This window comes from Lampetra fluviatilis, chromosome 32 (assembly GCF_964198595.1).
Source record: "Lampetra fluviatilis chromosome 32, kcLamFluv1.1, whole genome shotgun sequence".
NCBI lineage: Eukaryota > Metazoa > Chordata > Hyperoartia > Petromyzontiformes > Petromyzontidae > Lampetra > Lampetra fluviatilis.
The window spans coordinates 8,490,434-8,510,874 of record NC_136306.1 but is presented as its reverse complement, the minus strand read 5'-3'; the positions used below and the strand labels follow the sequence as shown (position 1 = coordinate 8,510,874).

The following is a 20,441-nucleotide window of genomic DNA, read 5'->3' as shown; positions in this document are numbered from 1 at the left end:
TGTTCATTTGCACTGCTTCTGTACAGCGTCTTGGGATGCGATCGCATTTAGGAGCTGGTATATAAATCGAATTTGTTGTTGTTCAGCTCCATAGCTGATGGATTTTTTTTTTATTCAAGCCATAAAGAAAAGTCAAACAAATGGCGCGTAAATTTCGATCGCATTTAAAGCACGCACTTCCGTTATGCCTGTACGTTTTCGAAACAGTAAGACGGTGACTGTAAGTCACAGTCAAGCTGAACTGATCGGCACTTAGAATAGTAACGGCACATATAGCTGGCATCCTTAAAATGCGCACACAATCTTCACGTTAGATCAGCGGTCCCTAACCCTCGGGCCGCGGACCGGTACCGGTCCGTGGCCTGTTAGGAACCGGGCCGCACAGCAGCAGGAGGTGAGCGGGAATCCGCGTGTGGCCCACCCCCATTATTTTATTTGCCTCTTCCCCGCACTGCGCACTTGTTTCAGTCACAGTGTTGGTAAGCCCACAAGCTGCTAACCCCTAGTAGCCAAAATGAGTAAAAAACAAACGTCGCTGGAGAGCTTCTTTGAAAAGGGGGAAAGACCCAATGATGAACCCCCCCTCCCCCGGTCCGTGAAAAAAATTGTCTTTCACGAAACCGGTCCCTGGTGCCAAAAAGGTTGGGGACCGCTGCGTTAGATGGTGCAACTTCAATGCTTCTGTGTTGCAACACATCGTTGCAAATGTGACACGTAGACTCGTACCAAATTGTTAGATGCTGTGGATTGCTCTCCAATATACCGATGTGCTGAAGCAATAATACATTGGCCCGTGGCACATTTATTGGTTTATTTATTTTGGCTGCGTCGGGTGGAGGAGGGTGTACGACACACGCGATCAGACCCAAAAACACATACTGTAAAACTTGCAAGTTGGTGAAAGTAGTGGTTCACACCTGCTCATGCCTCTCTGTCGCTTGGTGGAAGGACTTGCACGACACGGAGGGTATTTTGGCATACTCTTCTACGCCGTTGCATTTTCATGGCAGGGGCCAGTCTAGCCGTTGGACAACCACTGTTTGACTTCTCCACAAAGGGGTACTCCATTTATCAACCCACTGGAGGAGGGATGATGATGGGCTGAGTCAACCAATCAACCCCCAACCAGGAAGTGATCTTGCGACCCGCATGCTCTACTACTGAGCCATCTGGCTAGAGCTCAGCAAACGAATATCAAAGAAGTGAAGCGTTTATTTTGCAAATCACACGAACAAAAATGTCACGAAAGCACCGATATTAATTAGCCTCATGAAGGCAACGTACGTATGTGTATGTATGTCGAACTTCTTTCGTGCCATACGTAGCCAACCGTGCCAATCGGAGGTGCGGGGGGAAAGGACAACAAACTAAACACACACAAAAACGTCAAGTTGGTGGGGCCATTCAGCACGGCCCTCGACTGCTTAGCAAGTTTTCTGCGGAGGGGGGCTGATGTGGGGACGGCGGTGGTGGCTGCAAGAGGGGGGCAGGTAGACTCTAGCCATTGGCTGCTGGCCAGAATCCACGCTGAAATGGAGAATGCGGAATGCCGCTGTGATCCCCCCCCAGCCAGCCCTGCTCATGCCACAAGCGTACGCAACTGGGGCAGCGGTTGGCCGCTTTCGACGCAGTCGACCACCGCAGGTTGGCGGCGGAGGGCAACAGACTCCCGAGCGCTCGCCGCAGCTGCCACTGACCGCCGAGCTCAAGGGTCGGGCAACCCGCGGCCCCCGAAGCCACGCGCGGCTCTTTAAGAGACCGCTTCGTGACGTCATCTGTTAAAGGGTCACCGTGCTCGTCAGCGGCGGATGAAGCTAGTGCGGGGCATGTAGCATGATGTTAGTGGACGAGACTGTCATGACTGACGTGGCCTTTATCCAGCTGTCAATAAACAAAGGGTTGTAAATTATTGCTATGATATGATGATATTGACGGGACACAAGAATCCCACAACATTTATAATGGCACACTGGGCACTCGTACGCACGCAACCGTCTGCCCACGTCCCATTGACAAAGACCGCGAGCATCCTCTCTGTTTCTCACTCCCTGTCACCGAACTCACACAACTCTCGCCGCCTCCACGCGACGATTCACATCCCAACACGCCGCCGTCACCACCACCATCACGCACCCACCGATTTCACTCTCTCCCCGCGTGTCTCGCACACTCCGACTCCGTTTCCTCCACAGTTCGTGTGCGTCGAGAGCCTGGTGACGGCGCTCACGGACATGTACCCGCACATTTTCCGCGTGGGCAAGAGGAGAGAGCTCCTCCTCTTGGTGGCCGCGATTGTCTTCTACCTCATGGGGCTCATCATGCTGACAGAGGTGCGGTGGAGCTTTGCGTCCCCCAGTCCTCTCTGTTGTCTTGTTGTTGTTGTTGCTGCGGCTGCTGTGGTTGTTGTTGTTGTTGTGAATTAGGCGATTTACCACGGAAGTCCTTATCGCAAAACTGAATGTGTCTCTTGAGTCTCGGCCGTGAACACTGAACCCTAACATTCCATGAAGAACTTTAGTGCGGCCCCTTTGAACCTCGGCCATTAACAACTGAACTCTAATAATCCCGATGGTGCCTTAGTCTGGCTCTGTGAGCCACGGACATTTGATGCATTTTAACAATTGTGTGCGATGTTTCGCTGGAGATTTCAAGCAGGTGGTGTCTTTTGTCGTACAAAATTGTCAAATTTCGTTTGTTTTCAACGTTGTGGTTTTACTGATAAACCAGAGCAATTGACATATTTGCACTCACGTGACAACTTTATTTGATTGGCTCTGTCGGGTAGTTGAGGGTTACAGCTCAAAATTTTACATGATACCTACACGATGATCTAACCCAAAAGAAACGCATTTTTTTATCGTAATATTGGTCTTGAGAGCCTGCGTTTAAAATAAATACGAAAATATTAATTAACTCGCTAAACAAAAGAATGCAGTTTCAGTGAAAAATGAAATATGGACTCGATGCCAGGATCTCGGCAGGGCGAGCTCCGTGTCTCCGACCCCTGAGCCGCCCCGCGACCTCGCATGTTTAAATTTCCAAATTTCCAAAACTTAAATGAATGTGCCCATTAATGACTCCAGCTTTCCACGACAGCGCACCGAACGGCGAGTCAGTTCGCACCGCGGAGTTGACGGCGACCTTGCAGCTTGACCTCGTCTAAAGGGGAGGGAGGTGGGCCACGGAAACCAAGGAGGGCACGGCACAGGCGGTGTTTGACAAACGATGAAACAACAAATATAAGTGTCACCGGACCGAAGCGGACGTGCAAGGGCATGTTTTATGTCGGCGGGCGCTCGCCCCAACTGGCAAACGTCGGAGACAATACGGCCACTGGCGTTCAAAAGTTCACCGAAATTTCTGACTTGACTGTGAATTTTCGAAGGTCGAGGCTGAGCCTTCAGTAGGGTGGTGTTCAGCCCCCTTCAGCCCCCCCTCCTCCTCAAGTAATGCTACTCGGTTGGTTTGTGGTCTTGATGCCCGCAGCCACGCAGCAATTTCTACGGGAAACCAACAAACGCACCGTGTGCGCTGCGGAGCTAATGCGCAAGGCCTTGGGATGTAATTTGCGTGTACATTCACGTCCCCTAATCTCACACGAAATGCTTTAAAAACGTCCCCTTGCCTGAATTGTAAAAAAATAACCATCTGTAATGAAAGGAGCCAAGTTGCCCAGGCCTGTCTTTACGACGGAGTGAATGCACCACGATTGGCCTTCACCTGCTGTTGCATCGGCGACGGTGAGATTAAATTAACATCCGTCCTCTGTTTGCCGCCGCAGTGGTCATCGCTCAATTTACGCGTTTGCGACAAAGCCTGAACACAATTAACCCAAATGAAAAATCACTTTCCCGTTGCGGCTGCTGTAATTAGATGAGTGTTTTCATTTATCTATCTGTCTGTCTATCTATCATCCCTGCCCCCCCCCCCCCATATTCAGGGAGGCATGTACGTGTTCCAGCTCTTCGACTATTACGCCGCGAGTGGAATGTGCCTCCTCATCGTCGCCTTCTTCGAATCCGTCTGTATTGGCTGGATTTATGGTACGTGTCGACACCCATTGATGAGATTTCATGTTTTATTTTTAATATATACTTTAACGCGGCAGATGCGTCGCTGAAAAAGGGCCGCGTTTAGGGAAAAATGCGTGGAGCGAGAAGAATGCTCTCTGGTTTCGTTCGGTTAAAGTCACATAGGTATAAAATTAAATTAAAATAACTCACGACGTTTCGATAGATGATTGCTTGTGTTGCAATCGAAACACCGTGAGTTATTTTTATTTTATTTTCTACCTACGTGACTTTACCGAAAGAAGCAGAGAGTATGGATTCCTGCAGTCACGAAAGCTTCAAATCTAGCGAGAAGAATGTGCCCGTAAATAATGTAACGAACAAAGTTTGGTCAGATACGATGTACTACTACGCACACTGCAGTGAGATGGCGGGACAAATAACTGAGGGTACACCGCCGCGTTACTGTATCAGTCCACATACTGTATCACCGCACCGCTCATCAGTGCCGGTGAAGAAAGTAGTTCGTCGTCGACCGCTTAGAAACCGCGTTAATAACGGTGGGCATTTCACGTTATAACAGGATGCACGTTCTGCGTTATAACAGGATGCACGTTCTGCGTTATAACAGAACGCACGTTCTGCGTTATAACGGGATGCACATTCTGCATTATAATGAGATGCACAGTCTACGTTATAACGGGATGCACATTCCGTGTTATAACGGGATGCACATTCCGTGTTATAACGGGATGCACATTCTGCGTTATAACGGGATGCACATTCCGTGTTTTAACAGATGCACGTTCTTCGTTATAACGGGATGCACGTTCCGTGTTATAACAGATGCACATTCCGTGTTATAACGGGATGCACGTTCCGTGTTTTAACAGATGCACGTTCTGCATTACAACGGGATGCACATTCCGTGTTTTAACATATGCACGTTCCACTGTTATAACGGGATGCACATTCCGTGTTTTAACGGGATGCACATTCCATATTATAACGGGATGCACATTCCGTATTGTGCAAAAAGTGTTCCCGAATAGAAGCACCGCTTTATAGCGAAAACGTGTACCGTGAACGCACGTTAAGCGAGGACTTCCCGCGTATATGTTGTTTGTCTCTTTAACTGCGATTCTTAAATATGTCGTTGTTAGTTTCAATGTTAGGTTAGAAACACCTTGTCTGTGCTCTCCAGTTGCAGTGTGGGTGAAAAGTGGGCTAAGTGGTGCCCAATCCTGGTCAGCCGGCTCCAAAACCGAACTACTACTACCCACGGCAGCCACAGCCAGTGTCCCTTTATACAGAAATCTCGGCCATATATTTGGACTATTTCAAATGCTATGGTACATGGGGAGGGGTTTTATTCCGTGTTTCAAATACCGTATTCTGCCGATTCTAAAATGTAAGTAATGCACACCGCAAACCTTTAGCCCATGTTAAGACAGGCGTATGATTCTAGTCACACACATAGCGGCATCATCGAGCAATTGCCACTTACAGGAGTTCATTTCTGTCAATCTCCAGATGACGGTTGTAACTGCCAGCGACATGTGGCAGCGAATTGATGAATGTTTGCGGATTGCCCTCCAACGTCGCGGTGTGCCCAAGCAACAATTATCGGCGCGTTAGTTCATTACATGAAGGCTATATTTATTTATCTGTGTCAGGTGGTGGAGGGTGTACGACACACATTGACACTGCGCTCACATGGCTATCTGACCCGAGCATCAATTACGAATCAAACGAGGGTCTATTTAACAATTTGGAAGAAAGACACACACAGTGGTAATAGTAATAGGTGTTTACCCTTTTAACTGGTATAAAATCTGACACCTTTATACAAGGCATCATGTTTGCAATAACCTCAACACAAGAAGTCAAAATGCAAACAAAAAGAAACAACTCTGATTATGATAATGATATGCACTGTGCTTGAAGTTGATTGGTCCACACCCGAGACAGCTTTCTTTAGAGCCTAGTCTCCATTGGTGTTGGACCAGATGACGCCAAAGGGCGTACAACTCAAAGACAGCGCACTATCAGAGTATTTGGAGCTCGGGGTAAGCATTTTTTAAAAGGGTAAAAACCTATTACTATATTTTGCCACTGGTAAAGGAGGTCTCATAGTGTAAATACACACACAGTGCTCTGTTAACTGCGTTGCAATTGGAAGAGACCATGCTACCGACATCATGAACTTTCTTCACGCGTGGCCGAGCAATGGTGCACTTACACAAAACGGTGACGAAGTGAGCTGTTCATAATTCCTGACGGCTGATTAAAAACTGCAGATATATAACTGTCCTGGATACTTCCGCTCGAGCAATTAGCAAATGCCTGGGCTAGTGTTTACAGTGCTGGACACACGTGGCATTCGAAGTTCAACGTCTCATCTTGTACCAGAGTCAGTTTGAATGAAGCCGACAGTTAATTTCCTTCATTCTGTCCCGGTAATTTCTCGAGGGGTTTGCCTGCGAATGCGGTTTCCTGCAAAGTGGACATCAGAGATCAGTCTGAGCTCATATACGCCAGACTTGGCGATTGTGCCTCGCATGTGAAAATTTCTTCAGGCGTAATTATATCAAGAAAACTGTCATGATAGTGTATCTACATGTAACGACAGTTACCCTGATCTCCCTCACAAGAAGTACAATTTTGCGATGCAATATGAATTTACGTAGCACCTGAATGCAACTGCAGTTCCATGCTGCTGTAGAAATTGCCTGGGAGATCCCAATGGAAATGCATACTGGTGAAAGGACAGTGACGAACTGACTGACTCACCTGCCTGACTAATGCCCTGACCATTGTGACTGACTGATGTGACCAACGTACTGACTGACTGACTGAACGACTGTCAGTTACCCCAGCTAATCAGAATGTAACCAACGCAGAGCCTTCTGAACTTACGTATTTGGTGTCAGACCTCCACACATGCCCGAGATACAGATGCAACGTCTGTATAATTTGAGTCGTATTGTATAATTGAAAGCAGGCAGACGCCTGCCTCGTCATTTGAGTACAGGTTGCCTACCTTTGATTCAGAGGTCGCAAAATGGGTTTTGATTCCTTACCCATACCCGGCCGCACCAGGGTCGCAAACGGGTACCCGTACCCGTACCCGGTCGGGTACGGGTAGCCGGGTATCGGGTAGGGTACGGGTATCGGGTACCCGGTTGCGACCTCTGCTTTGATTGCGTTTGGGCGCACGCACGGCTCAATTTCATCTGGGTCTGTGTGGATAGGAGAACCTGAAAATTATATCGACGCGTAGTGTACTGCCTAATCCAGGCCAGGCCTCTCCTCTACGGTCCGGTCTCTGGAACTGCCCTCGCCGATAAGCACCCCAGAAAATATCGTGTGGAGACATTCAGCCCTGGGCCTGGGGCAGTCAAATGAACCCACAGACCTGTCAGTCAAATGCTTTTTCAGCACTCCTTAACGTCACGCGTGTTGCATTCACTTGTTTACAGTGCACACATCCTTCAAGTAAACGAACAGATTTTGGCTTAAATAACCCAGAGCAGGCATTTCAGTTTGCCATCTATGGATGCTGCTTCTACGACTACTACGAGGTCGGTTTTTGTGTTCACGCTGAATAGCTGTACCCTGGCGTTGTTCGGCACGGTGTCCGACGTTGGACATCGTGCTGAACAGCGCGCAGTACGGCCCACCGGGAGAGTGACCGCCTCTGAGTTGCAGCGAAATTTGGCAGTCGCGATGTTTGGTTGGGTGATCCATGCGAGGTGGAGGATGATGCGAGGCCTGCCTCTTTTCTCTGCAGGAGGCGACCGCTTTTACGACAACATAGAAGACATGATTGGTTACCGACCATGGCCGTGGGTGAAATGGTGCTGGATGTTCATCACCCCTGGGATCTGCGCAGTAAGTGCTCGAACCTTCTGGGAAAGAAATACCCAACGTGTGCTCGCAATGAAAACTCGTGCACGCAGCACATCAAACATTCATGTGCTGTGTGTATGTGTCCGTAGCGTGTTGATCTTTATTTTAGATTTTTTTTTGGAGGGGCTGTGTTTTTGTTTCGGATCGCTGCTTTTATTTATGTTTGTTCACTTTTGTATGCGATCGTTCAAAATGCACAACATTGCAAAGCTGTCTTGCGGTACTGATGTTATCTGCTCTCTTCCTCCAAATTGTATTCCAATTTTGCGATAGGCATCATATCAGGAGATGAAGTGGCCAGTCGCTAGTTTTGCGAACCAGTGCATCATGTGTTAAGAGTACGGCTTGCTGAAAGCATATATCACAGAACTACTTTCTGGAAACCATTTATTGATCGAGAGATTTTATTTTACCCAGTGAAAACCCATTGAGACTTAAAGTGTTGTTTTTCAAGTGGTGACCTGAGTCTTCCAAATAACAACTAATACAGTGCAATACTCGCTTACATTACATAGACAAACCAAGATAATTGAAATAATAGGTAATTGCACACCAAAATCAAACAGCCAAAACAATCTCAAATGACGCAAAGCTACTAATAAAATCTTAACATCGGAGAAAAACCCAAACAAGAAACATCAGTTACCCTGTCTTAAATGTTTCAATTGATCTTGCCATGAACCTTTTAATAACTATGCTGAGCGAGAAGTGTCAAATATTAAAAATAATTATGCTGAGATGAAATAATCACATACTCTTCTAAAAACCTCTAAGTCTCGGCTGCCCGTCTCTTCCATACTTCCGTGCCACACAAAAGTCCCTCGTGGTACAGAGCATTCGTTCAGCTGCCACGTTTGCTTGTTTTCCTTCATCATAATGCTCATCATCGCAATTTTCTACAATGTTAACCCAACCGTTGGGACCCAGAAAACACCACAGTGAGTGGTCCTCACGTTGTGAAATTGCGTCATCTTTTTTGTGTGTGTGTGTGTTGTTTTTGTTTGGCGGGCTGTGTGGGTTTCTGTGAATTGAGGCTTGGATAATCTTGCAATTTCTCAAAAAGATGTATGGCGTTTTGAAAAGGAGAAACAAAAACACACACACACACAGACATCCACAGCCCAGACAATAGTAGCCTCCCCGTCTCCCCACCGCACACCCTCCGCTGCCTCTACTTGCTCATCTACCACAATAAATGCCCCAGAGGGGACCATAACAACCACGGGGCAGATACCAAGGCAATGAAATGTAGCCCTGGTGCTGCAGCTCCCTACACTTAGGTTGCAAACATTAAACAGCTTTAGCATCGTGCGGAAATAAAACTCCGCGGGCCTGTGCCTTCGCTGCTGGTCTACGTCCTGGGAATTTTTGGTAGATAATTGGATGTGAATAATGCACGTGCGTGAGTATATATATGCGTGTGTGTGTGTATATAAAAACACACACACTGCGTGTTCTGCGTGCTAGCTCGCACGCATGTGCGCACGAACGCAGGATTCGTATGTGCCCGTGTTTTTTATGTTGCAAATGCGTGGGGCACTGCGGTGATAACGATCAGTGAGCTGCCCTGCGAGCCCAGCGACCTCGAGCGTGATGTCTTCGTCGTGACCTCTGGGCCTCCTCTAGGTTTACTTAGCTTAAAAATCGACGCTCGGTACAGCGTGGTCATCATTGCCACAGGGGGTACAGGCACATGGGTATCTCACAATCACCCCCCACCCACACACACTGTTATGGCATAAATTGGAACGATCCCAGGTGACCCCGATTCGATATTCTATTGTTTTGTTGTATCGTTTCCCCCACCCCCCATCCCGTTAGTATGGTTTCGTGTTATTTTTTCACCCATTTAATTTGTACAAATTGTGTTGTCACTTTTTAACCAAAATGTAACATTCACGCAGCATTTTCCCAATACATCTTAAATGTATCGACTATCACGCGCACGATTCGCGTGCATGCGTCGTGAGCGTAAGGGTCGATTATGTAGTTGGCTTGTCGGTGCGCCCTTACGTGCGTAGAAATAGGCAGCGGAGCGTGCGTGGCAGAGGTGGGACAAAGTCATTGTTATGCAAGTCCAAGTCGAGTCGCAAGTCATCAAATTCATGACTCGAGTCTGACTCGAGTCCAAGTCACATGACTCGAGTCCACACCTCTGGTGCGTGGTGTACACCAACATCGCTGCTTCGGGTGGCACGTCGGCCAAAGTGAAGCGCTTGCTCACAGCTCCGAAAGTGCGTCCGCCGTGGAGATGAATTCGATGAATTCAGCTCGTGTGCAAGTGACAGGAGGAACTGTTGCAGCACAGGATCACGAGAGACTGCAATAATGGCTTGCGGTGGCATTCATCCAGCAGTGGATTGATTTACTTATGATGATGATGATGATGACAGCACCAAGCCAGCAGTCTGTATGGCTCAATGGAGAGAGTTGGGTTTTTTTAGAGTAAATGTCAACTCCATTAAATGCTTTTACAATGATAATAATGTGACTGTGCTCTTAACGCACAATGCAAAATGATGATGATGATGAAGAGGAATATGATGATATGGAAGTGTGTACTGGAGCACTCCTGCATAGAGGCGCATTTTGTTCAACGCTAATTAAACAGATTCATTCCAACTTTGTAAACTACAATTTTACAAAAAATCTCCCTACAAGCGCTTGGGCACACGGCCAGCGGAGAAAGTCTTGCCCTCATTAGTGGTGAGACATCACATCCTGATGAAGCTTCCCCAGGGCTGTCCAGTTTTGAAGTTATTATCAATGCCTTGCAGGGGCAAGGGGTGCCGACCAAAATATCGGGGCTTGCTTCACAAGCTGGAGGAATTGGCAGCGTGCATGTATCACGTGTATGCACTGCATGTGGAGCTTCGCACCGTACGTTAGCCAACTGCGCTAATCGGAGGTGCAGGCGAAGAACGACAAGCTAAACACAAAAATATGTTCTAAAGAAATGAATGTTCAATTTCACACGTAGGCGAATTGCCCGATGATGCTGGATGCAATTACCAGCGAAACGTCGTACTCAAAAATTGTAAATGTTGTGGTTTCACGCTTCAACACACCGGTGGGCTAAAGCAGTGAACTATTTTTCTTTTGTCAATGTGACACTTTTTTACTGATTGGCCGTGTCGGTTGGTGGAGGGTTACGACACATTTATAAATAACGCGATCTAAACCCAAAAACGTTGATTATGAATGTCCAATCTCGGTTTAAAAGTCGCATAGCTCCAGTGGCTTCCTAATATCGGAAAGAAGAGCGTTCCAGACGGCCGCAAGGAGCGCGCCTGAAAGCTCGCGACGACGCAGTGGCCGTCGTTGTCCGATGGCCAACCAAAAGCCGCTGCTGCGAGGATGACCGGAGTTGGCGCGATGGTGTATCGTGAGATTATCAAGCTTTATCTTTGAGACGAGAAGTTCGGGGCCAACTGTGTTGCGGATGTGCAGTTCCGGTTGCGCACAATGTCAGAACCGATCGGACGGACGGCTCCACGTTTTCTTTGACAACCAGTTCATGGGGGGCCCGCGAGCACTTGGCCCGTTAAATATTCTAGACCGCAATTAACGTCATTAACACGGGGGGAGGCCTTTATCTAGCAGGGGGTGGTGGGGGGGAGGGGTCGTGGCTAATGATGATTCATATCTAAGAGAAGAGGCACAGCATGTTGGTAATATCAGTCGGGGAAGGGGAAGGTATTGAGCCTACATTTGAACAGGGGCAGCATGGCTGGCTGGGAGCAGGGAGTCCCAGACAATGGGGAGCAGCAGAGCAAATGACGGCAAGATGTTGTCTTTTTACCCCCGCTATATTCGGACACCCGGGTCCTTGTTGAGAATGTCCTAGCATGGGTGTGTGTGGTTATTTTAGTGCTTTTCAGTCCGAACGACACCAATATAGAATTTGTCAATTGTGCACGTTCGTGAAGGAAATAACCGAAACGACACACAGCGGTTATTTCTGTGAGAGGTATAATGCCGATTACTAATTGAACCTCAAATTATTAGTTGGATGGGTCCTGCATTGGGATTGTCGGCCAATTCCTTCTAATGAGCGTTTGGCTCCGTGTGGGAGAAAACCCGGTGAAGCTGGAGAAAACTCACCGGCACATACGTGATCACGGTCAACTCTCACACCTACAGCGCCTGGCAATTCCTGGTGGTCGCCCATACGAGTACTAACCAGGCTCCGGGGCTGCTCAGCTTCTGAGAACCAATGAGTACTGGTGCATTGTATGGCCGTTAGATGTGAAAGGGTTACACAGTAGAGGCGTAACGATGCGGCGATTCGTCAATTTTTTATATCGATTGTGAAGCTCACAGCACGTGCTTTCAATCGCACGCGTACCGAATCGATGTGTTGTTTTTTTTATCCGCATACGCTGTAAGTAATGGGTTCACGTCACTCCTGCAGCCACCAAGAGACCACTACCGCTCGCTGTAGTGCTCACAAAAAGGACCTTTTCCGGAATTGAATCCCGATCCGGAATTGCGACAGTCCATCGAATCGCTGCTAAATCATTCCGCTCCGAGTGCGAGTGTAGTGAGTCACTCAGAGACACTAATAGTAGGACGCACTCTATTGATTATCGCCTTCACAGGTGCAAGGAGTAACTACACTATGGTCAGGACAGCTAACAGGCTGCCTGACTAACAACGCCGAGCAATTGAAGACGATGACGAAGACTCCAGCAGCACGACGGTTTCACTCCAAGCAACAGCCCCCGAACCTTTGCTCGGGGTCCCCCTTTTATCCACCCAGCGTGGCCTCGCTCCGCCTTCGGCCACGCCCCCCTTCTAGAACCTACGAGAAGGTTCCCGGGCATTGCATCACGTGCCCCCCCCCCCCCTCTATCACCTTTGCCCCACAATCCCTTTCTCCGGCTTATCACTTGCCCTGCTGACAGACAGGGCTGCTACAACAGCAGATCCCCTTCTCTGCCAGCAACCAGCGCTACACGCCATAGTGACCTATTCCACGTCACTACACGTGTATGCAGTGTGCGTGTTTTTTGTTTGTTTGTATGTTGCAGGGGTTGTGCTTGACGCGTCACATCTGCTGCAGCGGAGAAAGCGCCGCGCCATTAGCGCGTGCAGCGGGCACGGGTTACGTAACGTCGCTAAAGCCAAGGCGTGAAGCTGGAAAATGTCTGAACATGCTCCAGAGGGGTGGTGCATAATTTAACAAGCTGAGATCAAAAGGCGTGCTTCATTTGGTCAGGCAGCAGCTTAATGAGTAGCGCGCGAGTATGAGTGGCCAGGGGGAATTGGGCCCGAGTTGATAGGAAAGCGAACCGTTGCTGCGAACCGTCAGATGCCCTCTGGGTGCATCGGTTGCAATGTTCAAAGCTTCTTTGGGGAAAGAAATAAATGCGTTTGTCGGAGCCATAGTTTGAATTAGGACGAGTGCCATTGTCAGTGTGGGCCCTTTTGGCGTGGTTAAGGGCTGCTAAGGCTCTTGTTGATGTATAAAATTCCACTTATTTACCCAGGAAAGCCTCACTGGAGCTCAATACTTTTTTTTATCAGGAGGTTCCTGCTACCTTGGGATCTTTTTTCTTTGTTGTTGCTGCCAATACCATACATGGTGCGTGGGAGGAAATTGGATTCGTAGATTTTAAAAAAACCACCGAGTACTCGAAGAGTTGACACCGAAGTCTGACATTTCCTGGCCACCTCAGACCACCACGCTCCCCACAACGCCCTGGCAAAGCCAAGGTGGGTCACCTTCGGCAGTAGTGAGCAGACACACTCCTGCTCAGCTGCTTGCTGTCCTGATCGGGCACATTCAGGGTTATTTAGTGGTGGTGGTGGTGGGGATATTTGTACTGATAGTGGTAATGCTGAAGATATTAGTGAAGATTATGGTAGTAGTAGTAGTAAAGTAGTTCATTTTTGAGGTGGTGGTAGTGCGGATAGTAGTGATGATGAGGATAGTAGTGATAGGCATGGTGGTAGTGGTGAAGTTAGTAGTGGTTATGGCGGTGGTAGTAGTGGTAAGGATAGTCGTGATGATGTTGGGGATTCATCTTCTTGGTTTTTTCGGTAAAGTCACGTAGAAGGGAAGTAATAGAATAATAAAAATAAAGCATAATAAAATAATTCTCACGACGCTTCGGCCACAACGCAAGCAGCCGTCCTCAGATGAAAACCAGGTCTGTCGAGGCGACAGACGCTGTTTTATTTTAATTATTTTATTACTTACCTTCTACGTGACTTTACCGAAAGAACCAAGAAGATGAATCCCTGCAGTCACGAAAGCTTTAAATCGAGATGTTGGGGATATTAGTGATAATGATGGTTGGGTAGTGTTGAGGTTAGTAGTGATGATGATGATGGTGGTGAAGATTTCAGTAATGATGATGTGGTAGTGGTGAGGATAGTAGATTAGTGATATGACTAGTATGCCTACCATACAGTCATTAAGTGATAATCCACAGCATCTAGTCTCGTCAGTCTTGTGAGGTAGCATATAAAAATAGCATAGAGTATATAATTTAAGCCGATAATTAACATATTTACTAGAAAGCTTGGACATTCCACTTTAAGAGCATTACGAACATGTCGTGTTACATCAGCCCTGAATTTCTGCGGTAAAGTTAATGTTTTAATTCCGAAAGAAGCGGATGAAAGCATAGAATAATTCTCTGCATGGTAGTGCATCCTTTCCATGCAACAAAACTTAGGCAACTCATTCTGGTCACGCGTTTTGCTTTGCTTGCAATGTCGGGCACGGGCAGAGATAGTGGCGAGATGTTAACTACCTCGCCCAGTATGCAGGATGTCGTGGGTTCGATCCCGACCCTAATGCCTACTGCTGTATATTTGGAGTTTGCGGTGTCTCTCTTCCCGTTGTCGCGTGGATTTTTCTCCAGATTCTTCAGTTTTCCCTCCACATTTAGAATCAACACGCGTTTAAATTATTTGGCCGCAATATATGTCCACGTGATGATAAGCCACTTCGTTTGAGGTATTATTTGTGGGCCTTACCTGACAAAATAAAACAAAATAGTTTAGTTGATAGTTTTATATGCTCGGGGAAACGAACGCTGGTTGTAATCATTAAATTATACTCCGGCTTTCTAATGTGGTTTGCCAGTGCGGCATCTTGTACATGCTGCTGGCAAATTTGAGCAGAGGAAAATGCGCTCCCAAGAACATTAGCATGAGCGTAAACTCGGCAATAAACATCTGTTCTAATAAACCACTCACGTCACATGGGGCGCTGGGGTGTTGCATAATCACGCTGCTATGCGCTTTCCCGCTGCAACACGCGTTGCTACTCGGCACGATGATGTCTAATAATTATCTGCACGTGCTGGGAATTCGGTCGGAAAGCAGCGAAACGTCGGACATCCAGGTCGATGAACACGCAGCACAGCCAACCGGGAAACGCGCGGAAGGGCAGCACAACCGCGAACGCGCTAGGCATGTCGAGCACGTATGTATGCCCAGGCTTTTCTCATAAATCGGGTGCTGTTTTCACAACGCGAATTGGATAGAGCGCGATGATGAATGTATTAGGGGACTCATTTTTCATAACGCTGATGCCAATTGGATGTAACGCGATCGACCGAAAGGAAATACGTCGCGCGAGTAGCAATAAGCGGTAGAACGGCTGTCTCGGCGTAGCGTCGTCACACAAGGCACTGGGATACTGCTGGATGCTTCTCGAAGCTTCCCACGCGCCTCAGTCTTTGTTCAGCCTGCGTACGCACCTCACGTGTTATCACAGACTGTGGTTTACCCGACATTATATATTATTTATCATAACGCGATTTTTCCATAACGCGGTGTTCTTCGGGAATGCAACTACTACTGCGCGATAGGAGAACAGCCTGTGTGTTGGACTTCTTTCGCACCGTACGTAGACAACCGTGCTAATCGAAGGTGTGCTGGCACTGGCTGCATTTTTGTAACCTGGAAAACGTCGTCCATCAGCAAGAGGCCCGGCTTGTTTAACACATTCCTGCGGACGGAGCTGGTAGGAATGTTGGGTTGCTCGGTCAATGGCCAGAGTCAACGGCGGCGTGGTGTATTCCGCAAATATGCCCGACTGTGAGGTCGGGCACAAGCCGGCGTGAGTAGGTTAAATTTTGAGTTTTATAAGGGCACCACGAGGTGACCAGCCCCTCCCCACCCAGCCCCACCCCTCCCACCCCCCACCCAGCCCCACCCTCCCCACCCAGCCCCTCCCCACCCTCCCCACCCAGCCCCTCCCAACCCTCCCCTCCCCTCCCCACCCAGCCCCACCCTCCCCACCCAGCCCCTCCCTGCACGACGGACGGACGGACACAATAATCCCCTGTGGGCTGGTGTAACCAGGAGGTTCCTACCAGTATTACGGATCGTATGCCAACAATACATTCATGGGTCTTGAGTAGAGGACAGCTGTCAGCTGTGGTTACATGCAAAGGTGGTCAGCCAGGTAGTGTGAATTTGCTTTAAAAGGTGGGGGGCGATACTAATCCTCGGGAGTGGGCGGGGGGCGGGCACGATAGAGTCAACATTCAACAAACTTTAAGCAAATCTCAAACACAAAAAAGCGTTGGTAACAGTGCGACTGATTTTGTCTAACTGCTCCAGCTCTCACCCCCTATGTATGTATGTATTTTACCAGCATCACTTGTTGTAACGTTCTGACCCCCCCCCCTTCCCCACGTCTGTGATAAAGAGCTTCATAGCTCATTGGATCCCTCCAGGACGAATACAAATTCTGATTCTGACCAGACGTTAAGAATTCAGAAGGGGGACTGAGCCTGCGGTGTGGGGGGGGGGGGGCGTTGAGGGGCTGGCTGGAAGGGGGCTAAGGCCCCTTCCAGCACCCCCGACGCTACGGGGTAGATGGCTGTTTGTGGCTGTGGGCAGGAGATGGTATTAAGTTGGGTTGGGGGGGAGGATAAGGGAGAGATGGCTGTCGCTGTTTAAATTATTTTTTTTACCCCGTGTCAAAGCCGCCTCTGTGCGCTTTAGTCTTTATTAAAAACATACTCATTCTGCTGAAAAACAAAGGACGGCGTAAAGGTTTGTTTTCCTTTCACCGCTGAAAGGGAATTGGAAACAGTGGCACGTTCTGTTTTTGCTTTGCGAGGGGTCATGGGAAACGTCGGTGGTTAAGGAATAAAAAAAAACTCAAACTCCTTCACTCCACGCACCCCGCGCGTCTCCTCCTTCCCCTGGCCCATCCCTCCGGTCCCCTCGAGGAGATCCCATCGATGGCCAGCGGTAGAGATCGCGGAGTGTCGCAAGCTCTCGTACGTACGTCGGTCGGACGGAGCGGATGATTCTGCGCGGAGCAAAATGACGGGTACAGCCACACTTTGAACGTTCGCCCTGTGTGCCGCTCGCGAATGGGTTCCTGGTGGTCATTTACAATTTTTTTGGGGCTTTTTCCAGGTAAGGCCCACGGAGCTATTTAGCTATTATTTTCAGAAGCGACCTGGCTATCACAAATGATAGCCCAATGAAGTGGCTTGTCGTGTGGAAATGTATAGTAGCAGGCAAATGCTCTTAACGCGTGATGGTAATTCTAAATGTGGAGGGGGAAAAAACAGAAGAACCGGGCGTAAAATCCACAGCGACCACGGTGAGAGAGAACATGCAAACTCCTAATATACAGCAGGTGTCAAGGGTCGGGATCGAACTCACGACCTCCTGTATACCAGGCGAGGTAGTTAACATCTCGCCACCGTTGCGCTCATTGGTTAGATTACAGATAGGATCCGTGAAGTTTCACACCCACATTGTCATGGATGAGAGGAAGTTTTGCCGTACATTACTCTAATTATATAACATCTGCACGCTCAGTAATGAGCCTACCGTTTGTCTGCCGCTGTGTGTTTAGTGGACCCGTCACACAATCAGAAGTTTGTGAATTCACTCAGCCCAACATCCCTCCTCCAAAGGTTGACACAATCAGTGCCTCTTCGTGGAGAAGCCAGCATGGGTTGTCCTGTGGATTAAGTCTCGTCCCATGCCTTAGAAATGTGACATTTTTACCACCGTTTTTGGGCTGAGGCACCCACTCGTTGCCCATTTCAACTGGAAATCACTCCCCGACTATTTCGACAACAGCATGATCAGCATTTATGTGACCTCGCTGAAAATAACACAACAATCATGATTTTGATAATTGTTTTTTTACCCTTCTATCTGGCAACAAAACTGACACCTTTTTTACAAGGAGTCATGTTTGCATAGACCGCAATACCTGCAGTCATAATGCAAACAAAAAACATAACTCTGATAATGTGCACTGTCCTTGAAGTTGATTGGTCCACACCCGAGACAGCTTTCCTTAGAGCCTAGTCTCACATGGTGTTTGACCAGATGACGCCAAAAGGCGCACAACCCAAAGACAATGCACCATCAGAGTATGAGAGCTCGGGGTAAGCATTTACACCATTGGAACCTCATTTGCCATATTTTTTACTGACAAATGAGGTTCCAATCATGATTTTGTCCAAAATGCTGTGGGTGTCTCCTCCGTCGGATCTAAAATTATAGTGCATTTGGGGGAACGAGGGGGGGGGTGTGCCGTGTCCAGACACCCACATTGGCTACGCCGCTGCTCCAGAACCTGGGGTGGAAATCTCCCGTTGTGGCGTGCGTTGGGAACACAGGGAGCAGGCAAACACATGCAAAGTGGCTTTTATAATGAGCCCGTGCGATGATGTAACGAGGGATGCTTTTGATTCGCGCTCTCTCACCTGCTGTTCGAAAGCGATTCATCATCGGTGTCACTCTTTGCTCTTTTTATTGCGCCCGGGTGCCATTGGCTGCCATGGTCGAAGGGAAAGCCGTTCGCCCCGCGTGACCTCCCCTCCCTCTCGCATTCCCCCGATATCAAAGGGATCTCAACAACAGATTAATTGTGCCCGCGAGTCACTTGAACCGTTGCTAAACACCTCCGAAATTCCCTCGCCGTGACTTGGTGCGTTCAGCGCACTCGCCACGCTTCAGAGACTACCGGTAGCGCTTCATTAAGAACGTAAATAAAATTATTGCATTCGGGTTAATTTTATGTTGCGTGTGTGTTGAGCTTCTTTCGTACCGTACGTGCGAAATAAGCTCGGTCGGCTACGTACAGTACGACCATCACCGTCATCGACCATGCTCTGTCCACTGCTGGATAAATGGCCTTCCTATTCCATCGTCATTCTTCCACGGTCCAGTGATGTCGCAACGCATCGCACTGATCTGATCTCGTCGCTCCATCTCCGCGGAAGCCGTACCCCGCGTGCGTTCTGTCCTTTTGGCTGCCATTCCGTCACCAGTCTTGCCCGTCAGCTGTCGTTCGCGGTGGTCATTACCGTTGTGCTTGATACGTGTTTATTCGCTGATCCGTGTGTTCCCCTTCGTATCTGTGAATAGGTGTCCACAAGAACGTTTTCAACCAGTGAATCAGAAACATGGTCAATGGCAATACAACATTTTACAATAGCTAAAAAAATGTGCAAAGAAACATGGGGAGATGGCATTTTTAAAATGTGCATCAATATAATTGGTCTACGTTAATGATTATTACTCTCACATTTTCTAATGTGATCATAGCATACGGTTCTGAACGGCAGACTACATTTAATATCGACAGCCAATCACAAGACCTTTTACTCCCTATCTGAATTTTAAAAAAAGGTCTCATTATTGCTCACGGTTGGAGAAACATCATCTTGGTGAGATCTTTCCTTACCCATAACTGTGCAGATATTACGTCCACATCACAACGGCCATCATTGAATGAGTGTTAGCAGACTAAGTGATGCATTGTAATATCACTGCTGCCACCCACCCACGCATAAGGTCAGCTCACGTCGCATTTGATTCCCATCGCAAGCTATGCTCCCAGTGAGGACCTTGCCACCTTACTGCCTGTTCTATAATTCATAAAGGTTGGGCAGGTGCCGGGACACGCACGAGAAGAGAAGTTACATCCGGTGGTATCCCAGCATTTTACTGATTGCACTGGTCAACAGAAGAAAAAAAATTCTGGCCTGGGCCTTTGCAGCTGTTTTAGACTAATTTCAGGGTGCTGATTTCAAATCTGATCTCAGATTTGCTCTATCACATCTCATTTTTATGCTATCGGCATACCCCATTTCATTGATTTTACCCGAAATTAACTCTGTCACTTATGATTGCAAGTTGTTGCGAGTCAGTGACTGCTTTAGTGTTAAAATATGGTGCTGTATTTTTAGGATAGTGTGTTTATAATATCATTTTATGTAGATATCCACATTTATTTAATATTTTTCTTCTGCAGTTTTTATTGAAAATGCAATATTTGATCTCTCAAAAACCTGATGGGATAGACAAAAACTGATGCCAGATTTGGAATCAGCACCCCAAAATTACCTTAAAACCGTTGGAATACCTTATGCCAGAAAAAGTGTGTTGACCAGTGTTGTCTATCAATACGTATCAATACGTGCTTTCATTTGAACCCCGCGTGACTCACACCCTCACCCCCGTCATCGTTGTCATCAGCAGTCGTGATCAATCCACTGCTGGATGGAGATG

The 20,441-nt window shown here is 47.9% G+C and overlaps 1 protein-coding gene across 1 annotated transcript in view; it reads left to right on the top strand.

The window, feature by feature from the left end:
* Positions 1-20,441, top strand: part of LOC144943711 (sodium- and chloride-dependent GABA transporter 3-like) — a 105,458-nt gene that overhangs the window by 68,753 nt on the left and 16,264 nt on the right. The window contains exons 12-14 of the mRNA XM_078871473.1: positions 2,193-2,330; positions 3,941-4,043; positions 7,804-7,904. Of these exons, the coding sequence (XP_078727599.1) occupies positions 2,193-2,330; positions 3,941-4,043; positions 7,804-7,904 (342 nt within the window). The remainder of the gene's footprint in view (positions 1-2,192; positions 2,331-3,940; positions 4,044-7,803; positions 7,905-20,441) is intronic.